At 42.6% G+C, this 21,633-nt stretch overlaps 1 protein-coding gene across 1 annotated transcript in view; it reads right to left on the reverse strand.

Annotated features, from left to right (window-relative positions):
- Window positions 1-17,535: 17,535 nt before the first annotated feature.
- LOC126442779 (uncharacterized) overlaps window positions 17,536-21,633 on the reverse strand; it is a 42,832-nt gene continuing 38,734 nt past the window's right edge. The window contains exon 5 of the mRNA XM_050090811.1: window positions 17,536-19,122. Coding sequence (XP_049946768.1) covers window positions 17,645-19,122 — 1,478 coding nt within the window. The 3' untranslated portion in view covers window positions 17,536-17,644. The remainder of the gene's footprint in view (window positions 19,123-21,633) is intronic.

Raw genomic sequence — 21,633 nt, forward strand, 5'->3', positions numbered from 1 at the left:
TAATTACGGAATTCGAACACATACTTCCTATTAACGATACCTGTGTCTTGGTCTATGAGTTCGTCAGTCAGGTGTGAAATTGCGTTGGGTTGCATGATCGTACGTAATGAATAGTGTACTGGAAAGGAGTAATAAAAGTCGGATACAAGTAGGCATATACTCACCATTTACGTACATCATCGTTGACTGCTTACGGCAAGATGGCAGATAGTAATGTATGCAGTATAAATGGTAGCATTGAAGTCACTACATAGTTTTGACACTGTGTGATTAGTTAGTACAGAAGTGCTAGTACATTTTGTGAATGAAATATTAGGCGCTGCGGTGATTAATTGGAGATGCACAGAAGTACTTTGATTCTTAACATTATCAGGAGAACCCTTGGAGGCAGGTTTTATGTGCAAATATTATCTATATTATTAAAAGAATTTGTAAATACAACATTGTCAACCTTACCGACAAATAATTAACAGAACCTTTGGCGTCACACGAAAACAGCAACGGGATCGAAATTATGAGTTGAGTCGCTCAGTGACCATACCGTCACAGCAACGCAAGACGACACAGGAGGCGAAATACAGGGCTACCAATAAATCATTCACTCGTTTCCAGAATTCTACATTTTCCGAAATATTTTTCGCCTCAGCGAGTTTAGACTGTGCCGAACAGCTGATCTTACGAATGCAGCGCCTTGTGAAAATGCCGAAAAGGCGAGAGAAGAGTTTTCGTGTGTTGATGTGCGGGATATTTGACCAAATGTGGCAGCTTCGGCCGTGGAGGAGGGTGAGCGAGATTTTTGTACAAAGAAGTCAACAGCAGCGACAAGCCGAGAACTCTAAATACCGCAGCAAGGTGTGTGGAAGACCGTGCGTCGGCTGTTACACTTCGAACCGTACCGTCTGCAGCCCGTACAACAATTAAAAGCGGAAGGTTGCGGCCGGCGCCTTCAGATTCGCGCCACAACGGAGGGAGGACTGAAGGATGAACCTCCATGCTGAACCTCCATGCTGATCTTCAGCGACGGAGCAACCTAGAATTTACCTGAAAAACTTAATCTCCGCAATGTGAGTGTGGGCTACTGAAAATCCCCATGAAATTGCGGCGCATGAACCAGATTCGCAGATGGTTAATGTTTTCCGTCCAGTGTCACAGACAAAGCTCAATGGGCCGTTTTTATTCTGTGAAGGAACTATGACGATCCACAGTACGCCACACTCTCACATGGCGGAGATAAACACTTTCCGATAAATGCGAGGTTGTTTCGTTGCTGAATATGAGCATCCAGACGAAATGTCCATCCTCAACCGGTCCGTGCATTGTGGCGCAAATCTGAAGGCGCCGGCCGCATCCTTCTGCTTCTAATAGTTGTGAGAAATGCAGACGTCGCGGTTCAATGTGTGACCGCCGACGCACGGTGTTCCACACACTTTGCTGCGGTATTTGGAGTTCGCGGCTTGCTCCTGCTGTTGACTTCTTTGGACCGCGTACATAAATCTCGTTCACCCCCCCCCCCCCCCCAAATGGTTGCAGCTGCCACATTTGGTCAAATATCCCGCATATTACAACACGAGAAAACTATTCTCTCGCTTTGTCGGCATTTTGGCAAGGCGCTGCATTGTTAATGTGAGGTGGTCAGCACAGTTTAAACTCGCCGAGTTTGCTGTTATATTCGTGCTCCAATCATATTTCTACATGTAATATTTCGGAAAATTTAGAATTCTGGAAACGAGTGAATGATTCATGGCAGCTCAGTATTTCGCCTTCTGTCTGTCGTCTTCCGTTTCTGTAACAGTATGGTCACTGAGCTCATGGTTTCGATCCGCTTGCTGGTTTTATGTTATGCCCAAAGTTAGTTCAATTTTTAGTCAGATCGGTTGACAATATTGTATTTACGAATTCTTTGAATAACGTAAGAATATTTTTACAGATAATCTGCCTCCAAGAACACCCCCTAAAATGTTTACAAACAAAATACTTCTGTGCCCTTACTATTAATCACAAAAATGGTTCAAATGGCTCTGAGCACAATGGGACTCAACATCTTAGGTCATAAGTCCCCTAGAACTTAGAACTTCTTAAACCTAACTAACCTAAGGACATCACACACACCCATGCCTGAGGCAGGATTCGAACCTGCGACCGTAGCAGTCCCGCGGTTCCGGACTGCAGCGCCAGAACTATTAATCACAGCAGCGCCTAATATTTCTTTCACAGAACGTGCTTGCACTTTGCCCTTTCCTGACCTCACAGCGCCGACACTGAAGGTACCGCCTCTGATGCCAGTACTTACACTGTGTACGTTACTGTCCGGAATCTTTCCGTAAGCAATGAACGATTACGTACGTAAATGGTGAGAATATGCCTACTTGTATGGGACCAATAATACTCCTTTCTGTTACACAACTTATGTACGTACAGTCATGCTCAAAAGTATCCGAACGAATCGAATTGCATTTCGCCTGATTCGCATGCAATCCGCATAACGCAGCTGTTTAGCAGATCCTCTAATCGCCCCTCAGTACAGTCGTTTGACTATTGAAAATGGTCCCAACAAGTCACCACTAGGAAACACTGGCCTGTATCGCAGTAACTCAAGATGTAAAGTAATACCACGATACTACAAATATCAAGGAACCCCTTATCACATATAAACTGTCCTTAACGCTTGTAAGCTCACATTTATTACAATAAATGACATACCTCAAATGTTACCACTCTCATTGTTACGTCGGATAGGTAATGCACGTAGTAAGTTCGTCATATTCATGATTTTTTCTTCAAAGTAACATACCGTACTTATTATTTAACGCAAAATGACATTAAAAACTTATATTACACGAGCAGCTAGTTGAGAGTATGTATGAACTTCAAATGACACGACGAACCGTCTCGTTCTGCATATGGATTCAAACCCAGGTCATGTAGACTAAGCAAAGATTTCGTGACTGACGGAAACTAACAGTCATTCCTGACTAGGCATACAGAGAGTGATATACCTCGATTTTAGACAGTATCAGTTAGCAAATATCAACTATAAATTACATAACGTAAACATTTTTAACGGACGCGGATTCCTACCCAGCATCTATTGTCCTTGTTAAGGAACTACGAGAGATGTTAAATATTGCTTCTTCACATGTAACTTATTAGAAATGCCGTGACGTGAAGCTTTGTGTTGGACTGGGGTTCGAACCCAGAACCTATTCTCAGCAACATTTCTCCTCACACTGTCATCCGCCTACTCCTGTTCCGCTCGCGAATGTCGCGTGGCTGGGGCAATCCTCGGCAGGGCCTCTTATACTGGCTGCAATTCCTCAGTTTTTCTCGTCGTGGTCATTTCGCTGCAAGCCTGAAAGCTGTACAGCGTGTAGTTCAGGATCGCTAACAAGAGATCAATTTTTTGCATTCACATGACACAATTGTATCGTCAGTTGTTTTTCTAACCATTTCAGGAGTGAAAATTTTTTTGATTGATTCAGATACTTCTTTCCCAGCTGTACTTCTTCGCTGAGGTTTATGGGCCAAGTTCGCACAACCACTTTTACGTATTCTTGGAGCTGCTTCTGGATGCACTCTACCAGAACTTGTAGCACATTGGGAGTGTTGTCTGTGTGCATTGTTTCTTCATTGCCTCCACCCCTCCCCGCATCTTCTTTATTTTTATTCTCTTCAATGTCTGTATAATTCTACTCGAAATCCCTTAACTCTGATACTTGTTCGTCTATTAGATGTTAAGCGAAAATTTCCGCCTCGTTCAGGTCTCTATGACTCATTGTAGAAAATCTTCCTCAAAAGAAACACGTTTGCTCAACTGTGACAAACTGCTAATAATAATGGTTAGTCTATAAATCAACCATGAAAATGAAACTAAGCAACTAGACATTCAACAATGCGCCATCAAACTGGCATTCTGGGTTGCCAAATGAGATTTAGACCGGATTAGAATAGCGGTCGCAGGTGGCGTCAACCCAGTGCAAAATATGCCCTTGGGCACAAAAGTTAGTTGTTATTCCTATTTTCAAAAGTGATGATGGGCGATCTGTTATGTTAAAATGTGTGGATAAAAGTCGTATTTCAAGATCGCTAAAACTCCTCTACTGATTACTAGTTTCAGATCATTGACGAGACTTCTTCAGATCTAAAATACAAAAAGGTAGCATAAAAGAGGGCAACTATAGCATAACACGTTTTATGCTTAAAATTCCATAGGATTATAGTAGCAGCCCTTGGTGCTGCAAGCATACATACGTTTACATATTGTTCTAAATCATCTTGTATGCAACATTCACTTACATAACACACAACATCGCTTAGAAACGCTTTCACATATACTTGTCACTGTATTTGTCTGTTGCAATCCGTAGTGCACTGCATAACCAATACAACTTCACGACACTTTTATACAGGTCGATGATGGTTGCCTTATTGCTACAGATGTTCATCTGAAGAGGAAGTTGAAAAGGATCGTAGTCTGTTGTCATCAACCTCTCAGTGTGCTTCATCGGCTAACAATGCTCGCCCTAACTCGTATCTGTAAATTGTGTTTTACATTACGACGGACATCTTCAGTTTCTACTATAACTTCACACTCACGATCTCATGCTAATCCTACATTTACTTGTTTTGAACCATAAGCTAACATGTATGTACTAGTAAATAGTAGCATTCTGAAATGAACTGATAATATCATAGAGCTGTATGGTTTATATACCTCTCTGCAGTATAGATGACCTCGAAATCCCAAGACTTAATGCAATAACATACAAAAATTATATAGCACGACGACAGGGCAGTTAACACACTTTCTAAGCAGTGAAGACATAGTGAAAATGACAATGTGCCGCGACTCTCGTCGGTAAGTACTATTTCAGTATCCACAGTCCAGTTTACTTGAGGATACAGAGACCAAGACCATGGGAGAAGCGTAACTGATAAATCATATGTAATTATTTGATGAAATTATGACATACACCTCAGGATCCAGAAGACAGCCCCTGGGTAATTACATATCCTGATGATAAAGCATGTAAATAATCGAATCAGCACGTGTGAGGGTAAAGAGATCTCTGGAATTAGCATTAGATTTGATCACGTGACGTCACAGCAGCGGGCAGGGCATGCAGCCGCCTCAAGCGTGCTGCAACATGTGACCCTGTTTCTGTTGTGATAATACTGAGGCCATTTAAATTGGAATATTTAGAAAGCGACATTGAATTGTCTGTAAAAAGAACACTCACCCCATGCTTGAGATAAGCACATCAGCCTTCTCCACTGCTAATCCATTTCAAGATCCTCTACTGATGTCTAGGGATATCGAATCCTGTCTGCAGGAATGGGTCCTTGACTAGATGCTTGTTGACTATTGGTGACGGATTCCACTGAATTTTCCGTAAATGGTTGACAATCAAAGAGAACACAACGAGGTTTTCTGCTGTGCATGATGAGGGTTTCCTTGATTTCAAGTGTTGATGTTCTGCCTGTGGAGCATCTCGATGACTGGCCAGCTGAGGATTCTTCAGAATGTTCTTCCAGACCTTTAGGAGAGCTGGTTTCTTAGAGCTGGGGGTGGGATGATGCTGAGAACAGGAAGTCTTAGAGCGATTGTACTCAGAATACATCCCATAATACCTGATTCAGTTGGGCATCTATCTTCTTAGTATGAGCACTATTGATCCTGGTCGAACAGTAATCTTCAGCAACAGAGCAGCTATGATAGGGTTAGAGCTATGGATCTCAAAACACGAGCATTAGCTCCCCATAAGATACCACCGAATTTTTAAGACTGTTCTTTCTCGTTTTGAGTTCAGGTGCTACTTGTAAGTCAAGAGTTCTATCTAGCGCTGTTCCTATGTATTATGGTGTAATGCAGTACAACGAGACTTGGTCTCTGAACCTGTCTTCTGGTGTGCACTCTGACTGTCTTCTGCATAGATGTAATGTAGATACAATTATTTTCTGTGGATTTAGGTGGAGCCACTATTTCTTGATGTATACATCTAAGACTTCTGTATCAGTGGATAAAGAGGTTTCAGCATCATAAACGTTGAGGCTTTGGGCCACCAAGCAAATGTCGTCAGTATAAATCAATTTTTTTGAAGACTTTTGGTAAGCTGTGCATGTACAGACCAAAGTGGTAGTGGACTCAGAACAGACATTTGAAGTAAACTATCATTTGGTTTAATTACCCTGCATCTGTCATTGTGAGAATGGATATGAAATGATCTATTGTTAAGCATGTTGTTAAGTAAGTCCTTAAATTTACGACACAATCGTGAATTTCTAAAGAAGTGCTTCTCACCAAGCAGTGTCGTGAACAGCTGATAGGGCCAAAAAGGCAGCTACACTTACAAATTTCTGCTCATACTCATTTCCGATATAAGTAACTAGAGAGAGTGTCTCTTCCTAAAATTACTTTCGCTTCTTAAGCTGGGCTAGCGCCTTTATTCTTAACGAAAGAGTGTGTTTCGATTGTTACTATATGTTGAGAGTTGCACTCTGTAACTTCGTTGGTGTAACGAATAGTCTATGGAAAATGTGGTTCATTAGTCAGCATGGTATGTTTTCATTATTTCTATTTGCTTAATTCTTTAATATCTGAAAACAGTTTTCTATTCACATTCACCCGATAGGTACTTTCCAATTACTTACACAGTTCCAAGATATGCTATTAGATGATGGCCTTCAAGCCTACAGAATTCATAGCCACATTGCATTTACCATGATTGGCATATCATTACGCAATTCTACGTAACTTCCTTAAATTTGGTTAAATCTAAGGCAATTCCCTGTTTATTATTTCTTTTACAAGCTAACAATAGTTGATTGGCAACCAAAACGTGTAATGAATGGTAAAGCAATGTGTTTTTGCGATCAAGAAAATTAAAAGGTTTCGTAATTAAGTTTTAATGTTTTAGAAATACATAAGATCACTTAATGCAGCTCCTGATAAGTCAGGTCTTAATAAAATGTGATTAATGTCAAGATCATTCGTCGACTACTTCAGACTGACTTTGTTAAAGAATGTCTGTTTCTGAGTTGCTGATCCAAATTACAGTCACTGTTGACAGGGGAGAGGTGAAAAAGAAAATATTTAAGTTTAGTACAAGCAGCAATGTGCCCTAGCAAACGTGTTACTCTTTGAACGGAAATGTGCTTAATGATGTGGTGACAGTGTTCATCTTTAATCTGAGGCTCTTATTTGGTTTGGACGCAGCGTGTAATCCTGGTGGATTGGAGGACGATGTTACTCTTACAGCTGAGTCCTGGCATTCGCCTTATGAGTGGGTTAAAAACTTCCTTTAAAAAAGCATCACCTGCGATTGTTTGTCGATCGTTATGGCATTTTGTGTCCTGTTACATTGTACTAGTAGTCTTTAAGACTAATGCTTAGGAACTAATCTCTAGTATGATACGAAGGGATTTGTAACATAACCGTGTAAGTCAGAGGTAAGTGCCATGTTATATAGAAGAAACTGGAGTCATTCTGAATGGTGTAGTGGTCTATGTCTTCGTGTAGGCAATAGCACAGCTACATCATATTTAGAATTTCTGCTGTCATGACATCACATAGGTTTTGTTTTTTGCTAATGTAGTTATGTCAGATATATATCTTACTGAAGGTAATATTACAGATAGGGAAGTGGTCATGGATGTAAATGAGGTGGGAGATGTAACTGTGCGAGATCAAATTTGACAGTGTTCTGAAATATCTAAGTCGAAACGAGGCCCAGGGAGTAAACAGTCTTCTGGCAGGATTACAGGCAGCCTCGGGAGAGCCGGCCACGGCGGTGCTCTCCCACCTGTTGTGCCAGGCGTATGAGACAGGCGAAGAATGTAATGTTATCAATTCCAAAGAAAGCAGTTGCTGGTAGGTGTGAAAATTACTCGTCGTTGTAAAATACTAACACAAATTCTTTACAGAAGAATGAAAAAACTGGTAGACGCCCACCTCAGGGAAGATAAGTTTGGATTCCTGAGAAACGTGGGAACATGCGAGGCGCAACCTGACCAAATGGAGGGGCGGTTGGTAGGACACGTTCTGAGACGTCGACAGGTAACCAATTTAGTTTTGAAATGAAGTGTGAGGGTAAAAATCGTAGAGGAAGACCAGGTGGTGAATACAGTAAAGAGATTGGGATGGATGTGGGCTGCAGTATGTACTTGGAGATGAAGAGGCCTGCAAGTTATACAGTAGAATGGAGAGCTATTTTTAAAACCAGTCTTCACACTGAGGGGCGAAGCAACATCTCTCTGTGTTATAACATCTCATTTTCCAGTTGGCGTATTTCTTCATTGTTTATAACTGACTGTCAGAGTACCTCTGAAGATGACGTGAGGAATACATATTTATTTAAAGTGGGGGTAGTTGAAGATCACAGGTTGGTGATGAAGAATAGATTTCGTGGATCCACTGCATTTTAATCTACTCGACTTGCTTAGCGATGATTCCTGCTTGTCTGTGAAGGGGCTGATCTGCTCGTTAATTATGCCGCATGTCGGGCCCTGACAACAGTGCGCAGTGTCATCTGTGTACAGGGCTCTTCTTTCGATCCTCGACCTTTAGCGATGTCAGCCGTGTTGTTGGTGTGTAGCAGTGGAGACGTGACTGTCCCACGTGGCGTCTCTGCGGCTGGCATAATACTTGTCCAATGGTGATCACCAAGCAGCGCTTGTACTTACCTGTTTCCAGCAACGCTTTTAGTAAACTGCACACTGTGGCATGCGAAGTTCAAAAGTAACGTTTCAAAGAGCAGTCCAGCATACCACAACCAATGCAAGGCGCGTTCGCCGTCCACGAGAAAGCGTGCCGGCGTTGCGCCTGCCGTGTTGCGTTCAGCCTGCGTCGCTCTGCTGCTCAGTCCTGGGACCGGGTCGCCTGTGCTGTGGTTGCCGCTGAACCCTGCTTGTTCTTGTGCGATTATGTTGCTCTATTCCTTGAACAATTTTAGTCTGTCTCGAAAGCTTTCCCTGTCACTGAGAGCACGGTAACCTATGATTTGGTGTCGTTTTTTGGTCTTTCGGGTTGGGAAATCATCTTGATTTTAGCTTGCTTCTATTTTAGAGAGACTATTTTCAGTTTAATGGCCGCGATGAAGAAACGTCTGATGTGTTTGAGGAAAGGTGTCTTGTGAAAGGAGTGATTTATTTTGTTATCTTCCAGTGCTTCCAGTCTCTGAGCTGCTTTCTTTCCATTTCATATTCGTCAAACTTATAAAGTAGTGGATGTTAAGCGGTTGCATTCGGATTTTCGAGTATCATTTCTTCGTCGGTTTTATCGAATTTTGGATACCGTGGATGACCGTGAATGTTTTTCTAGCACTTTGAGGAACTTTTTTGAGGTCGTCAGTAATGAATGACATTCTAATCTGCTATTAAGGATGGCTGTTCGCAAATGGTGTGCTATGACCTGTTGGAAATTTTTTCCAAAAACTGCTGCTATTGTGGGACCTAATTCTTGTGATTACCTCGCACATCATTTGGTGGGTTTCTCTTATTACGTCATTGAAAACGTTCAAGCCAAACGTAGGATATCCATTTGGTTAGTGCCGTATGGTCTACAGAATTTCCCTACTGTTTAATTTTGTTTCTTATGTACGTCAGGAGTCTTAAGGAGTGGTTTGAATAGTTGATTGGTTAGGTTTTGTGTTAAAACGTATCATTCGGATTTTTTCGACTATCCGATTTCGTGAGTTTATGATCGTTTTAAGTTTTTTCCTAGTTTTTGTGATTCACAGCATAATAAATGATAGGTATTCGTTAGCTATGCAGTCACCAAATTCAGTGTAGCTTCAGAATCTGGGTAGCTATGTTGTACGTAGTATATGTTCTAAGATAGAAGTGCCATAGTGACTGATAAAAGGCGGCGAGTCATTTCTGAGTCTTGCGTGATTCAAAATGGCTACAACAAGTTTAATATCTTTCTTGTTCAATTTTTCAGCAAATATCGCAGATCTAGTACTGAGTCTCCTGTTCCTTTAGCTGGGCACAATGAGGGTATATAATTAACGAGATCAGTTGGCGGTTCCTCGGCAGGATACATCGTTGTGGTGTTTTATATGAAAGACTCTGAAGCATCTATCTCAGCTTCTACTACGGTCTGGTTTGCGTGACAGATACAGTTCTCTAGATTGATTTCTCTACCTGCTCATGAGGTACGTGCTGCGACTGTAATACCAACTTCTTTTTCTCTTACTATGCCTTTAGGGAGTTTGTTTTTAGAGCAGAAATCCAGTGTGTTGACAATGCAGATAGTGGCAATATCTTTCTTAGGCTTGAATGTGAAGATTAATTCTTGTTTCCTGGTGTCTCAGGCTAGGTTGGGCATTGGCCTCCTTGTCTATCAATATGGCGATATAGACGTGAATCCGTGTTCGCCAAAGAACGTAGTAGGAGCTTTTTAGAAACTGCTGTTATTATTTCCCTTCTTTCAAATATCATGTTGGGAAGGGCTGTAGTGAAGACTCAGAGTATGTTTTCCGTTTGATTGTTTTCGTGTCATTCTTGGACGAAGACCGTGATAGTTTGATCAATGCGCTTAATGTTTTCAAGTTTTGTTTGCTGAGATAGGCTGTTTTGGTCTTTCTTTGCAACTCTCATCACTAATAACGTTATCAGTGTTGCAGCTCCTGCATTTTGGTGCTTCTTGTTTCGGGTATATTTTGCAATTAAAAATTCTATGTGCTCGACTCCGTTCTTCACATTTCCCTTTATATCGCAGCTTTTCGTGGCTTATTGGAAAGTGTTGCAATATGGACGTAGCTGTTATTGAGGAGGTAGTGTTTAAATAGTCCAACCTTGTGAGGTACACAGTGCAGTCTGATATGGTGAACAAGTAGCTTGTTAGTTGGTTCTTTGTAACTATAGATGACTGGAAGGAATAGCGGGGAATTTTGATTTAGTTTCCCGGTACCTTTAGGTCGCCTTCAGTTTTTTCGTTTATTGTATCACGGTCAAAATTTGTTATCACCAAGGCGAGCGTGAGTCTGTGTGGTTTCTCTTTTGCTTAGTGTTTGGCGTGTGATGTGATTCTGTTACTGTTGCTTCAGATCGGTAAGTAACTCAAACTGTTCTCTCGGGTTTCGATATCTGATGGGTGAGTTGTGATGTTGGCAAATTTTTTCGCATTTTTTTTGTGAACGACTTGGTGGCCCAGGCAACTGTTTTAGTACAGGTTACAACGATTTGGCGGTTTCTTTGCCACCTTCTTATAGTTTATTGTAGGGTTTGCTAAAGTGCCATGAGTTGTGTTAGATGTGCGTTAATTCCATCTGCACCCAACCAGTTGTAAACCTTGTTCTTCGTGAGATGTATTTGGATGAGTGTAAACTATTTGTAATTGGAGTACCGTGTTTGTGGCGGCTTTGCCTGTTTACTTCGGGTTTCTTGTCTGGGTTTTCGGAGTAGCGTTGCGTTTCTGAAGATCTGCTGGAGACAGAGTTCTCTACTTCAGTCTGGTGCGCTCTGATCTGTTGTTGCATATCGGAAACAGGACGATCCATAGTCCCCACGCCCTGCTTGAGAACGCCCGCAGTCAGCGTTGAGTTCTGTGCCTTTAGCCTCGGCAGATGCGAGTTGGTCGTCCCTGTCTCAAAAGTGTGGCGGTTGTGCAGACTGCCGATCCCAAGTCTGAATCGCTCTGACAATGCTGCGTTTGGCGACAGTGGCGCGAGTTACGCATGATGTACTTTGCAGAGGACGTCGCCTGAGTAACACCAAGGAATATAGAATAAAAAAGGTATGCCAGATTGGCTTAGTGCGCTCTCATTGGTCAGCGAATTGTTACGTCACCCGGCAGCCAGACGGCAGCAGTCTCCGTTTGTAGAATATGAGAGATTGCAAAATAAATGTTTTCACGTCTCTTCTCTTCTCATATAATTTAAAGGTTCGCGCTCACAGGGTTGAACACACTTCATGTTAATATTATATACAAGGTTTCCGAAAGAAATGCATTAAATATTAGTAGCAATGATGATATATCGCCACGCAAAACTAGTGGACGATGTTCGCATCCGCATTCATGCTCGTCTTTTAGACATCTGACTACGGTAAATATTTTACAATTGGGTACTGCCCATTTCACCCATGTTTTTGTAAATAAAAAGATAGTAATCTTCGAACTTACCTTACAAAGCTGATGCAGAAGCTACGTCGAAGATGCTGAAGGCGACGCTGACCAGTGCCGATTTTTCCTTGCCGAATTCCGTTTCATTGCATCAATTTTGGCTCTTTTGTTTAAATGTCTAATCCGTATAAAAGTTCTTGTTCTGACATATAACTGAACTATTTTGCTATTAAGTTCGGGAAATTTCGCACTTAAACATGATCTGCTAAGGTTGTCATCACTCTATTACAATGAGAAATATTTGATCCGTGAAAAGCAGCAAATATAATTTCTAACTCACGTATTTTAGCAAACCAGTCAGTAGAGGGAGAAATGAGGCCCCCTTTTGAAATAATAGTAATCCAGTCTTGCTTCAGACTTAATTCTGTATCAACAACACACTGCCCTGCTGTATTTCCCAAAGGACTGTCAACGTTTTGGGACTTGAATGCTATATATCCTGCTAGATATTTTAAAGCACGTCTTCACTGGTACACACTGAATCACTGTGCTCGAAATCTAAGAGCAAGTTTTCGTCATCTGTAGCGACGTCAAATGATTCAGCAGTTACTCTTATACATAATTCACTCGAGAAAAAAACGTGCAAAATCTTCCTCAGTTTCATCAGCTGGTTCGGATAGTTTTCAGAAGCAAAATTCTCATTTCTGTCCTCTGAAGTCGAAGCACCAGAAGACAAAGGTATTTTACTTGCACTTCCAGTCAGTATCAATAAACGAATTCTGTTTTTCACCTCGAAGGGAGTGGGATTGTTGTAGAAGACACCAAGGCCACGGATTCTGGAAAATAAATTTTCCAGACAATCTTGATTAAGTCTGGCTGTCAATATATAAATAGCTCCGGAATTTTTCATGTCATTGTAAAGTCCAAAAAGTGAATTTATTGATACAATGAATCCCTTCTGAAACGGGAGAAGACTGTTTCTTTTTCCTACTCGCATATTAGAATACATTTCAAGAAAACTTTTTAGAGAGATTTCCTGACTTCCGATATTAAACCCGTAACCACTTCTAAGGGGAGCTTTCTCATCTTGAGGGTATCTCGAATTCAGCACATCGAAAACATCGTTCACGAGCTCAATGAAGCTTCCTTCGTGATCTTTATGCAGAACATATCTCACCGCTTGGGCAGTGCGACGTGAAAATACCTGTGCAGCCCTTCGGACATTCTGACGATCACGTCCACTAACGTTAAGATGAACCTCCGATATGTGGTGATTGATCGAAAGATCGCCTTTCTGATGTCGAAGAAGATCTTCTATAACCATTTTTGTAATCACAATACCATCAGGCAAAGTGATTCCGTCATCAAGAAAATGATTTCTTAATGACTTAAGCAAATGTGGTACATCAAAAATAACCCAGACTTTTCTGCTATGATCGACAGGGTTTGAAAAGAATGTCTTGGATGTAGACGCACCAAGTTGTTTCCACACATTCATACTTTTTTGGTCCCATGTCACACGTAACAGCTACGATACGGATTCCTGCTGTTTCAACTTCTTTTGTGACATTCTGCAACAAATCACTAGACATTGCAACATCAAAGTCATAATACACTGGCTGCTTCCATTTTGAAAACAAGCTGCGAACCATGACGACTTGGACATTGTTGTGTGGTCCGAGTACTACATCGTCGGATGAATCGTAAGTCACACGACCGTCAGTGCTCATGTCGTCAAAGCTTAGGACACCAATCGCCTCTAATGATGTGAACATTTCTGACCTACCTTTAATTAACTCCAAAACTGGTTTCAAAACACCTGGTTGGCACTTCAACTGTTTCGTCCATGTCTGGAGTGTTGACCTGCAGGGAAAAGGATAATTCTTCCTCCTCAGGTAGGCATATGCTTTAGGAGACAAAGCTCTCAATGTGAGAGCATTTGCAATGTCCTCTGAGCACCACTTTACTTGCTTCCTCTTGTTTAACAGACAACGAATTTGTCCTGGTGTGAAACACTGAGAAAGTGTACTTCTCACATCCGAGCATACACATTTGTGCTTCTTAGTGTGAGACACATCACGTTTTATAGATGTAGCTTGCTTTATAGCTTCCTTCATGGACTTAATTCTTTGTTCCAGTCGAACATTTTTAATCTTCAAACTAACCAATTCTTTCTTCAGTGCTTGAATTTCCTGGTCTTTTAGTGAAATTAGCGGATCAGTAAAAAGTATGTGTTGCTGGATTTGTCCAGCTTACGTTTCTTGGGAGATAAAGATTTCAACGTTGAGAGAGCTCTTCTTTTGACTGTTCTAGTGTCACAGCGACGTTCTCTCTCTGTTAGAAAACTACCGGTAACATTCGCGGTGCTGGGACCTGGAACTTCGAATACATTTCCGTGCCAGTTTGGTATTTTTAGAGACGGAACAGCATTGTCCTGTAGCAGTTCCCGTGTAGGTAGACCTAACCATTCATTCTGCAAGTCTCGTTTGTAATCGCTTTCACAAAAATGTTCGGAACAAACTGTTGCATTATTAACATTAATTTTGTCCTCTCGTTTACAACGAGCAATCCACTTACGCTGTAGTTCAACATTTTTTTGGAAAACGATGATAAATTACGCCTTCAGTCTTGCGTCCACTATTCCTACATTCAGCAACTGCACAATACGACGTAATTGTAGGCATAATACCGAGAACGAAGCTACAGGACTCACGGAACAATTCCTTTCCAACTGAACATTCAGCAGGACAAGAATTACACACAAACTAACGTGTTACACGAACTCACATGCACGCTTTCGATAGAAACACTGAGAGACACCGTTGTAAACAAACTGCAGCAGCTGCCAGGTGACGTCACAGCTCGAGATTCATCATGGCTGATAAAGGAGTGGGAGGTCGCATTGGCACTCCCGTGAGTAACACGTGTGCTGACTTTTTTTTTTTTTTTTTTTTTTTTTTTTTAATGGACTTGTAGTCCGGGGTGATAAGTTACATTACAGCATCACCGGTCTATTGCGGTCTAACTGTGTCGGTGAGGCAGTAAATTTCCACAGGGCAGTGACTGCGTCACTGCAATTCACTTTGGAGGTGTGGCGGTGGGACTTGTAGTCCCGTACCACCCTCTGACGGTGATAGTACTACATGAGTCAGGCAGAAAAATTTTGCCTAACATGGACAGGTGAAGGTGTGGCAGTGGGACTTGAACAACTACGTACATATAACAAGAGTTCAAGCAGTTTCGGCTGCGAGAATGCTTGTCTCCAGATATATCAGAGGAAACCTCTTAGTAGGTATATCGGTTGCAGAAGTTAATGCTTGATACCCCACGAGTGAAAGGGTTGTAACAGGTGATTCCCTGACCACCCACATCTGCTCGCTGGTTCGCCTTTTTGAAGACCAGAACGTGAGAGCAGCGGCTGTAAGCAGCAGCAGGGAGTGGCCAGTGGTGGGGCTTGCGGTCCTCTGCTGTTCCTGATTGGCTGAAAGGCCCACGTGTAGAAGGATTTCGTGGAGAGGCTCGGAGCTCGGGGAATCGAAAGCTGGCCGTCGGCGCCCGTGTGGCCGACGTGGCGGGTCGCGGGCGCTCTGGAGCGGAGTTCTGTGTCGCGACGCACAGCGTTCTCGAGTTTCCAAACGCCTTCTCGTTTGCGCGCATCCATTACCGCTTCAGAACTTTCCTGTCGTTATCTGCGAATGTTGAAATAGTAATTAGTGTGGGCGTTTACGGCGAATTGTAGCTCAGGGAAAACTCGGTGATGTTAGCGAAGTGGTAGTGGTCCTCCGACTCAGACTGACTTGGCTGGGGTAATTGGATAGCGATAATCTCAGTTTGTTATCCAAATCTGGGAGTAATGTTTTTTGAGTGACCGTCTTCCTGTTGGCTTTGAACTGTGTATTTCGTGCAGCCAGTCGAAAGTTAATTCCTGGACTCGGCTGTGAATGTTCCCAGCACTGCGGTCGGAACTCGGGATCTTGCCTGGGGGTAAGTAGGTAGCACGAGGGCCGTTAACTACTGGCTTTCGAGCGATGAGGTTCGATACTTTCCAGCGGGTCGAGGCTCGGCTGGCGACCACTGTGTCGGGCTGACTTTACGCGTGTACCGGTGGTGCAGGACACTTGTCTGGGTGGGCCCCGTGTCGGCTCTGGCCGCCACCACCTAAAGAGAAGGCCGCGGCGCGCTCTTGTGACGTCACGCAGAGCGGGCCAGGGTTGGCTTGGCGCTGCGCTGACAGAATCGAGGCGCACGGCCTGCAAATCTTCGTCAAACGGGTTTACAGAATCTGTTGAGCTGCCGGCGCCCCCCTGCGGCCAGGCGGGCTACACCCGGCACCTGCCTCCCTCGTGGCGCTGCGGCCTCTGGTTCCACTGCGTCCAGACGGAAACCGCGGTTAACTCTGCGGGTGCCTGCTAAGTGCGCGATGATGGCTGTACTTTCACAATTCACGAAAATCACTCCACGTAGTACTATTTATCACAGAACTTTCAGTTGGGCTTGATACTAAATTCACACAGACACTCCTTTACTTTGCTCACTCAGGTTTTATTTGAACAAATGGGAGATCGTCTATTGATTACGAATCACAACAATTTCGGCGTACTGTGCGCTTCTAGTGAAGCTACTATGGCACATGTTTTCCAGGACTCACAGTACTGGCACAAGTTTATCCTTCCACAGTACTGTTCCTGTAAATACGCCTTTAAGTAATGTTCTTCCTTGCCCAAGAGTGGCACATGGAACATTAACTTTTAACATCTGCCATAGTACCCTTACAAACCTCTAGCTTAACAAATCACCATCTTGTCTCACAAACCCAATAATGCTAATCTCATATAACTCTGCCATTCGACATTTTGCGTTCACTTCAAGCCACATTTCGCACAACAAGTCATGTGTTACTTTCTTACTATACCTGTTTGAGCCACTCTATGTAATCGAACCACTAATAAGCTCAAAAAACCCATTTACACTTTCATGCACACACCACTTCAGTCATTCACCCCTCTCTTTTGATTTTATAAGTATCTGAATGTCTCTTGTCATGGTACTTGAATTACAAATCATGTAAAAGTACATCTTTCACACACACACATGGAAAATTTCTTTCTTTCAGACATAATATGATATATACAAATATCATACATTATACATTAATAAAATCGACAAACTGCAAAGAGAGATCCTCGACGGAAAACGGAGAAAAAACGTCCTACGAATATGTGTCCAGAAATTCACCATCGCCACGGTAGATGACACTGACGTACGGGAATTCCTCCGACAACGTGCTGCGTTTTCCTTGTATTTAACACGCCGTGTGATTGACGCAGCCTATTGTATACACAAAGCATTTCCCAACAATTTTAGTAAGTAGTCTCAGTGCATTAGAATAGGTAGACAGAGGCTACCACTCACAAATAAGCACACAGCTATAAATGAAGGAGACGTTAGGAAAGAGAAGTACTGGCTGTACGATATCAGATTTAATGACATTTAATATTGTCATACCAGGTAGAGTCCATTTTATTGCTGGGTTTAATGCAGTGTAGTGTGGAGACTGTTATTTGCGAAAAATACTGAAGGAGGCTACAGCGAGGATTCTGAAAAGGGAGACTGTTCATTGTTTCTCCTGGCCAGATTCCTCTCGGCTGCCGAACACAGCTCTACACCTGCAGGGATGTCAGTTGGGTTCCACCAAAGAAGTATCCTGTTCTTGAGTATGGGGAGCGTCGTTCCATTGCAAACGAAACAGACGAAGAGCACTGGTCCTTGCACCATCGTAACTAGATGCATATAGTACACAAACTGCGCTATGCCCTGAGCCTGGTGGAACCCAATTCTAATAATAATCCCTGTTCCACTTAATATAATGGCCTTAACTGACATAAAAAGACATTGCTTCTTTGAGGCAAATTTCTTGTTATCAACAATTTCGAGTTGCCGTATGGAGCACCTATTACGTAGGTATATGTATCCAAGCAGTCCGAGACAAACCAAGTTGAATGCCACAGACAGTGAAATCCCTGCAAGGACTACTATGCGACTGTGGATCAGGTAATATTTACTCGTCTTTTCCAAAGCAACAGCTGCCACACATACTATACTCCACGGTATAAACACACACAGCACCTCACGACGGAATAACTGGCTTACTTCAGCAGGTAGTAGCTGGTTAGGAAGCCTGAGATGGCGAACACAAGAATACATCTGGTAGCAGAACGAGTTCAGCCAGATACAGCTGAGAAGTGTGAGGGCGCTGTCTATCAGCACTGCTGTAGGTAAGTCAGGGACGCCTGCCATACGATACACGACCTCAGAACACAGGATCTGGGTTATGCACGTGATCTGAAAGGACAAGAATATCTTTCCAGGCAAGTTGCGTAACTGGGGAAGGTACATGTATACTCCGGCAGTCGAAAAACGGAAAATGATATTTATCAGTATAAATGAGATTTCTAAAGGCTTCAAGCTGTCTATTTTGAAATCCTTGTATTTCAAGGTGGCGTTGTTTAAACTGTTTCTGTAGTTCAGTGTTTCTTCTGTTAGCTTCTGATACAGTACACTGCTACTACTATGGAATAATGGAAATGCGTAACTAGTGAACTTACAATTATAGGAAGTCCTAATGGAGGAAAACTCGCGACACTTTAGCAACAGAATAGCTCTGGAAACAGAGCAGATGGCGTCTGTAGCGTTCGACTGCAGACATGATTGATCATCAGGACTATCGAAATAGCAGCGAGCATCGTGCACCGACTGTATCATACTAAACGGGACGTCCTGACAAATGCCGTACGAGTTGACAGCCATCCAGGCCAGCAGACAGAGGTTGACGTTTATCCTCTGCGTGTAGGCCAGGTAGCTGGTGACGGGTATGTGGGGCGACCTCTGCACCACGTCGTCCCACAGCTGCTCGCGGCACCGCTCGCGCTGCTTCACGGCTTCCAGTGGCAGGTCTTCCAGCGGACACGTGGGGTGGTCCAGGGCGTTCACCAACAGCTGCACGCAGTCAGTGTTCACGGAGAGCGTATCGTGGCTTCTGTCCTCCAGCTGCCACTCCTCGTCTGCAAGAAAACGACAGCAAGTAGGTGGTGGCCGTACACTGCAGGCAGCTGAACCCAAAGTCTTCTCTGGATGAGGAGCCTGGGCGTCGTTTACCCATATTACCCAGGTTCAGTTACTCAGAACTATGTAAGGCGGCATGTCAACACAAAGTAAGAGTATTAACAAAGACAGGTATCATGTTACTATGCGCGTCTATTTCATCCACAGGGTGTCCAAGAAGTCCCTGCATCGCTCTTGACGTAGTAAAAATAAGGAAGTAAATAGGTTTTATTGATAGTCCTGCACTGAAGATGTTAAAAAAAAACAATGTTATCAGAATTATATTTTTGTTTCAGCACTGCAGTCTTTGAGTTCCGAATCCATGGACCAACAGTTATCTTGTAAAGGAGAGATTAGTGGAGGATTCGTGGGTTCATGAACATCCGCAGATAGGAAAAACTATGTAAGGTATGATGAGACCATTTGCCGCAGTCCCCCTCGTAAAGTAGCCATGCCTGATTGAGATAAATGTCCTGTATTTTTAGGCTGTCTCAAAGACAGACCACATATTGGAAGCAATAAAAAGTGAGAGGAAACGTGTGTCACCCACTCTTAATCAGATGAGCAGTCTCCAATGAAAATCATTTGCAAGAGAGCAGTTGGACTTCAAGCATCTTCTTCAACAATGCACGACCACACTGAAAAAATATGAATACGAAAGGATTTAGGCCCATGTTTGTTACTGAATTATCTGACAATGGTGTGGAGCAACGATTTGTAACCTACCGTACTTCGTTGTGGCGACTTGTGCCATGTCTCGCTCAAGAGTGTTGGTTACTTATAAATGTGCCATATACCACTGTTTGCTCAGGAAAAAATTGTTTTCTTGTCTAAGGAAAGTACCCATTATCAGCAAGAGTTGGAAAGGAACCTACCTCACATTATGTGGGTCATTGTGTGATCAGAATACCTGTTAGGACCACATTCTTTTGAAGCTTGCATGAATGGGAACTTCTATTTCTCTGTACAACAGAAGTTTTCAGTATCTCAGCTCCATGACAAGGCAATCACGGATCTTGTGTGGTTATAGAAGAAAGGAGCTTGAGTCTCGTTTTGTTGTTCAGATGTGTGGGTTTCTTAATGAACAACTTATTCTCGGATTGTATTTGGTTCTGCAGCATTTAAAGCCTCATTAAAATGGTTATCACGAAATCCCAACATTACCACCTCAACAACCTTTTGAAATCGTCATGACAAACTTTTGATCTTACCACGCAAGTAACTGAATATGAAGAATAATAAAGCCGCATGTGGCTCAACGTTGAAAGATTAATGGAAAATTGACACAAGTGTTGAGGAAGTCTTTCTAAGCAGAATTACTAGGACGACCCGCAATAAAGCAAGGGGGACAGCGAGACACGTAGATATCTGAGGAAGGTGTGATCGCCCATACACTGATCCGTTGGATACGTATTTTTTTTATATCTAACTACGTCCATATAGAATATACTCTTTTGACATAACTCCATAGGCGTCCTGTACAAAGAAATTGGATGCAGGCTGAATTCTCGACTTTGTGATATTTCACTTTCCTCCGTGAACTTAGTGACCCCACCACGCAGCGTAAAAAGAAAGTGATGGAGCATATTTGTCACCAGTTTGTTTCGTTAGCACGAGATTGTCGAGAAAAAGCACAACAAAATACAGTAACTGACGATTTTGGAAGTAAAGTACCTTTACCACAATGAACGATTTACTGTTAATAGTCTGTTTGCATGAATTCAAAAACACGCAGAAAAATGTAATTACTTCGTCTCACTTGTACCTTGGGTAATGATAATGATGCAGCAATAAATGCAATTGTGACATATATGCCTCAGCTGCTGAGTGGATGAATGTGGGATTACAACTCCAGAGATTTGGGATTCAGGCATTGCTCCCGAGATTCCTTATGTCAGTTATCTCTTCTTTCACCTCTGACATTGATTTATGGAAATCGAAAATGTTGGAACTGTAGAATTGTTCGGAGACCCAATAATTAAGTGTGTCCCACAATTATTAACTGGGTAAGTTAGTTCAGAAGTAGGAAGACGGCGAGTGACCACAACCTGCAGTAGGACAATGGCTCGTGAAGCACTGTGGTGACCAAACCAGGCTTCAGCTTGATGACGGCTTTACCTACTGCATTCTGAGAAGTCCTGATGGTCGTTTTCCTCGAGCACTATTCCTGTTCAGAGTACAAATCAAAGGAGAATGATACTGATGTGCTACACATCATCCAATGTATACAGGGTGAGTCATCTAACGTTAGCGCTGGATATATTTCGTAAACCACATCAAATACTGACGAACCGATTCCACAGACCGAACGTGAGGAGAGGGGCTAGTCTAACTGTTTAACACAAACCATACAAAAATGCACGGAAGTATGTTTTTTTACACAAACATACGTTTTTTTAAATGGAGCCACGTTAGTTTTGTTAGCACATCTGAACATATAAACAAATACGTAATCAGTGCCGTTTGTTGCA

The sequence above is a fragment of the Schistocerca serialis genome, unplaced genomic scaffold (assembly GCF_023864345.2).
Source record: "Schistocerca serialis cubense isolate TAMUIC-IGC-003099 unplaced genomic scaffold, iqSchSeri2.2 HiC_scaffold_1407, whole genome shotgun sequence".
Taxonomy (NCBI): domain Eukaryota; kingdom Metazoa; phylum Arthropoda; class Insecta; order Orthoptera; family Acrididae; genus Schistocerca; species Schistocerca serialis.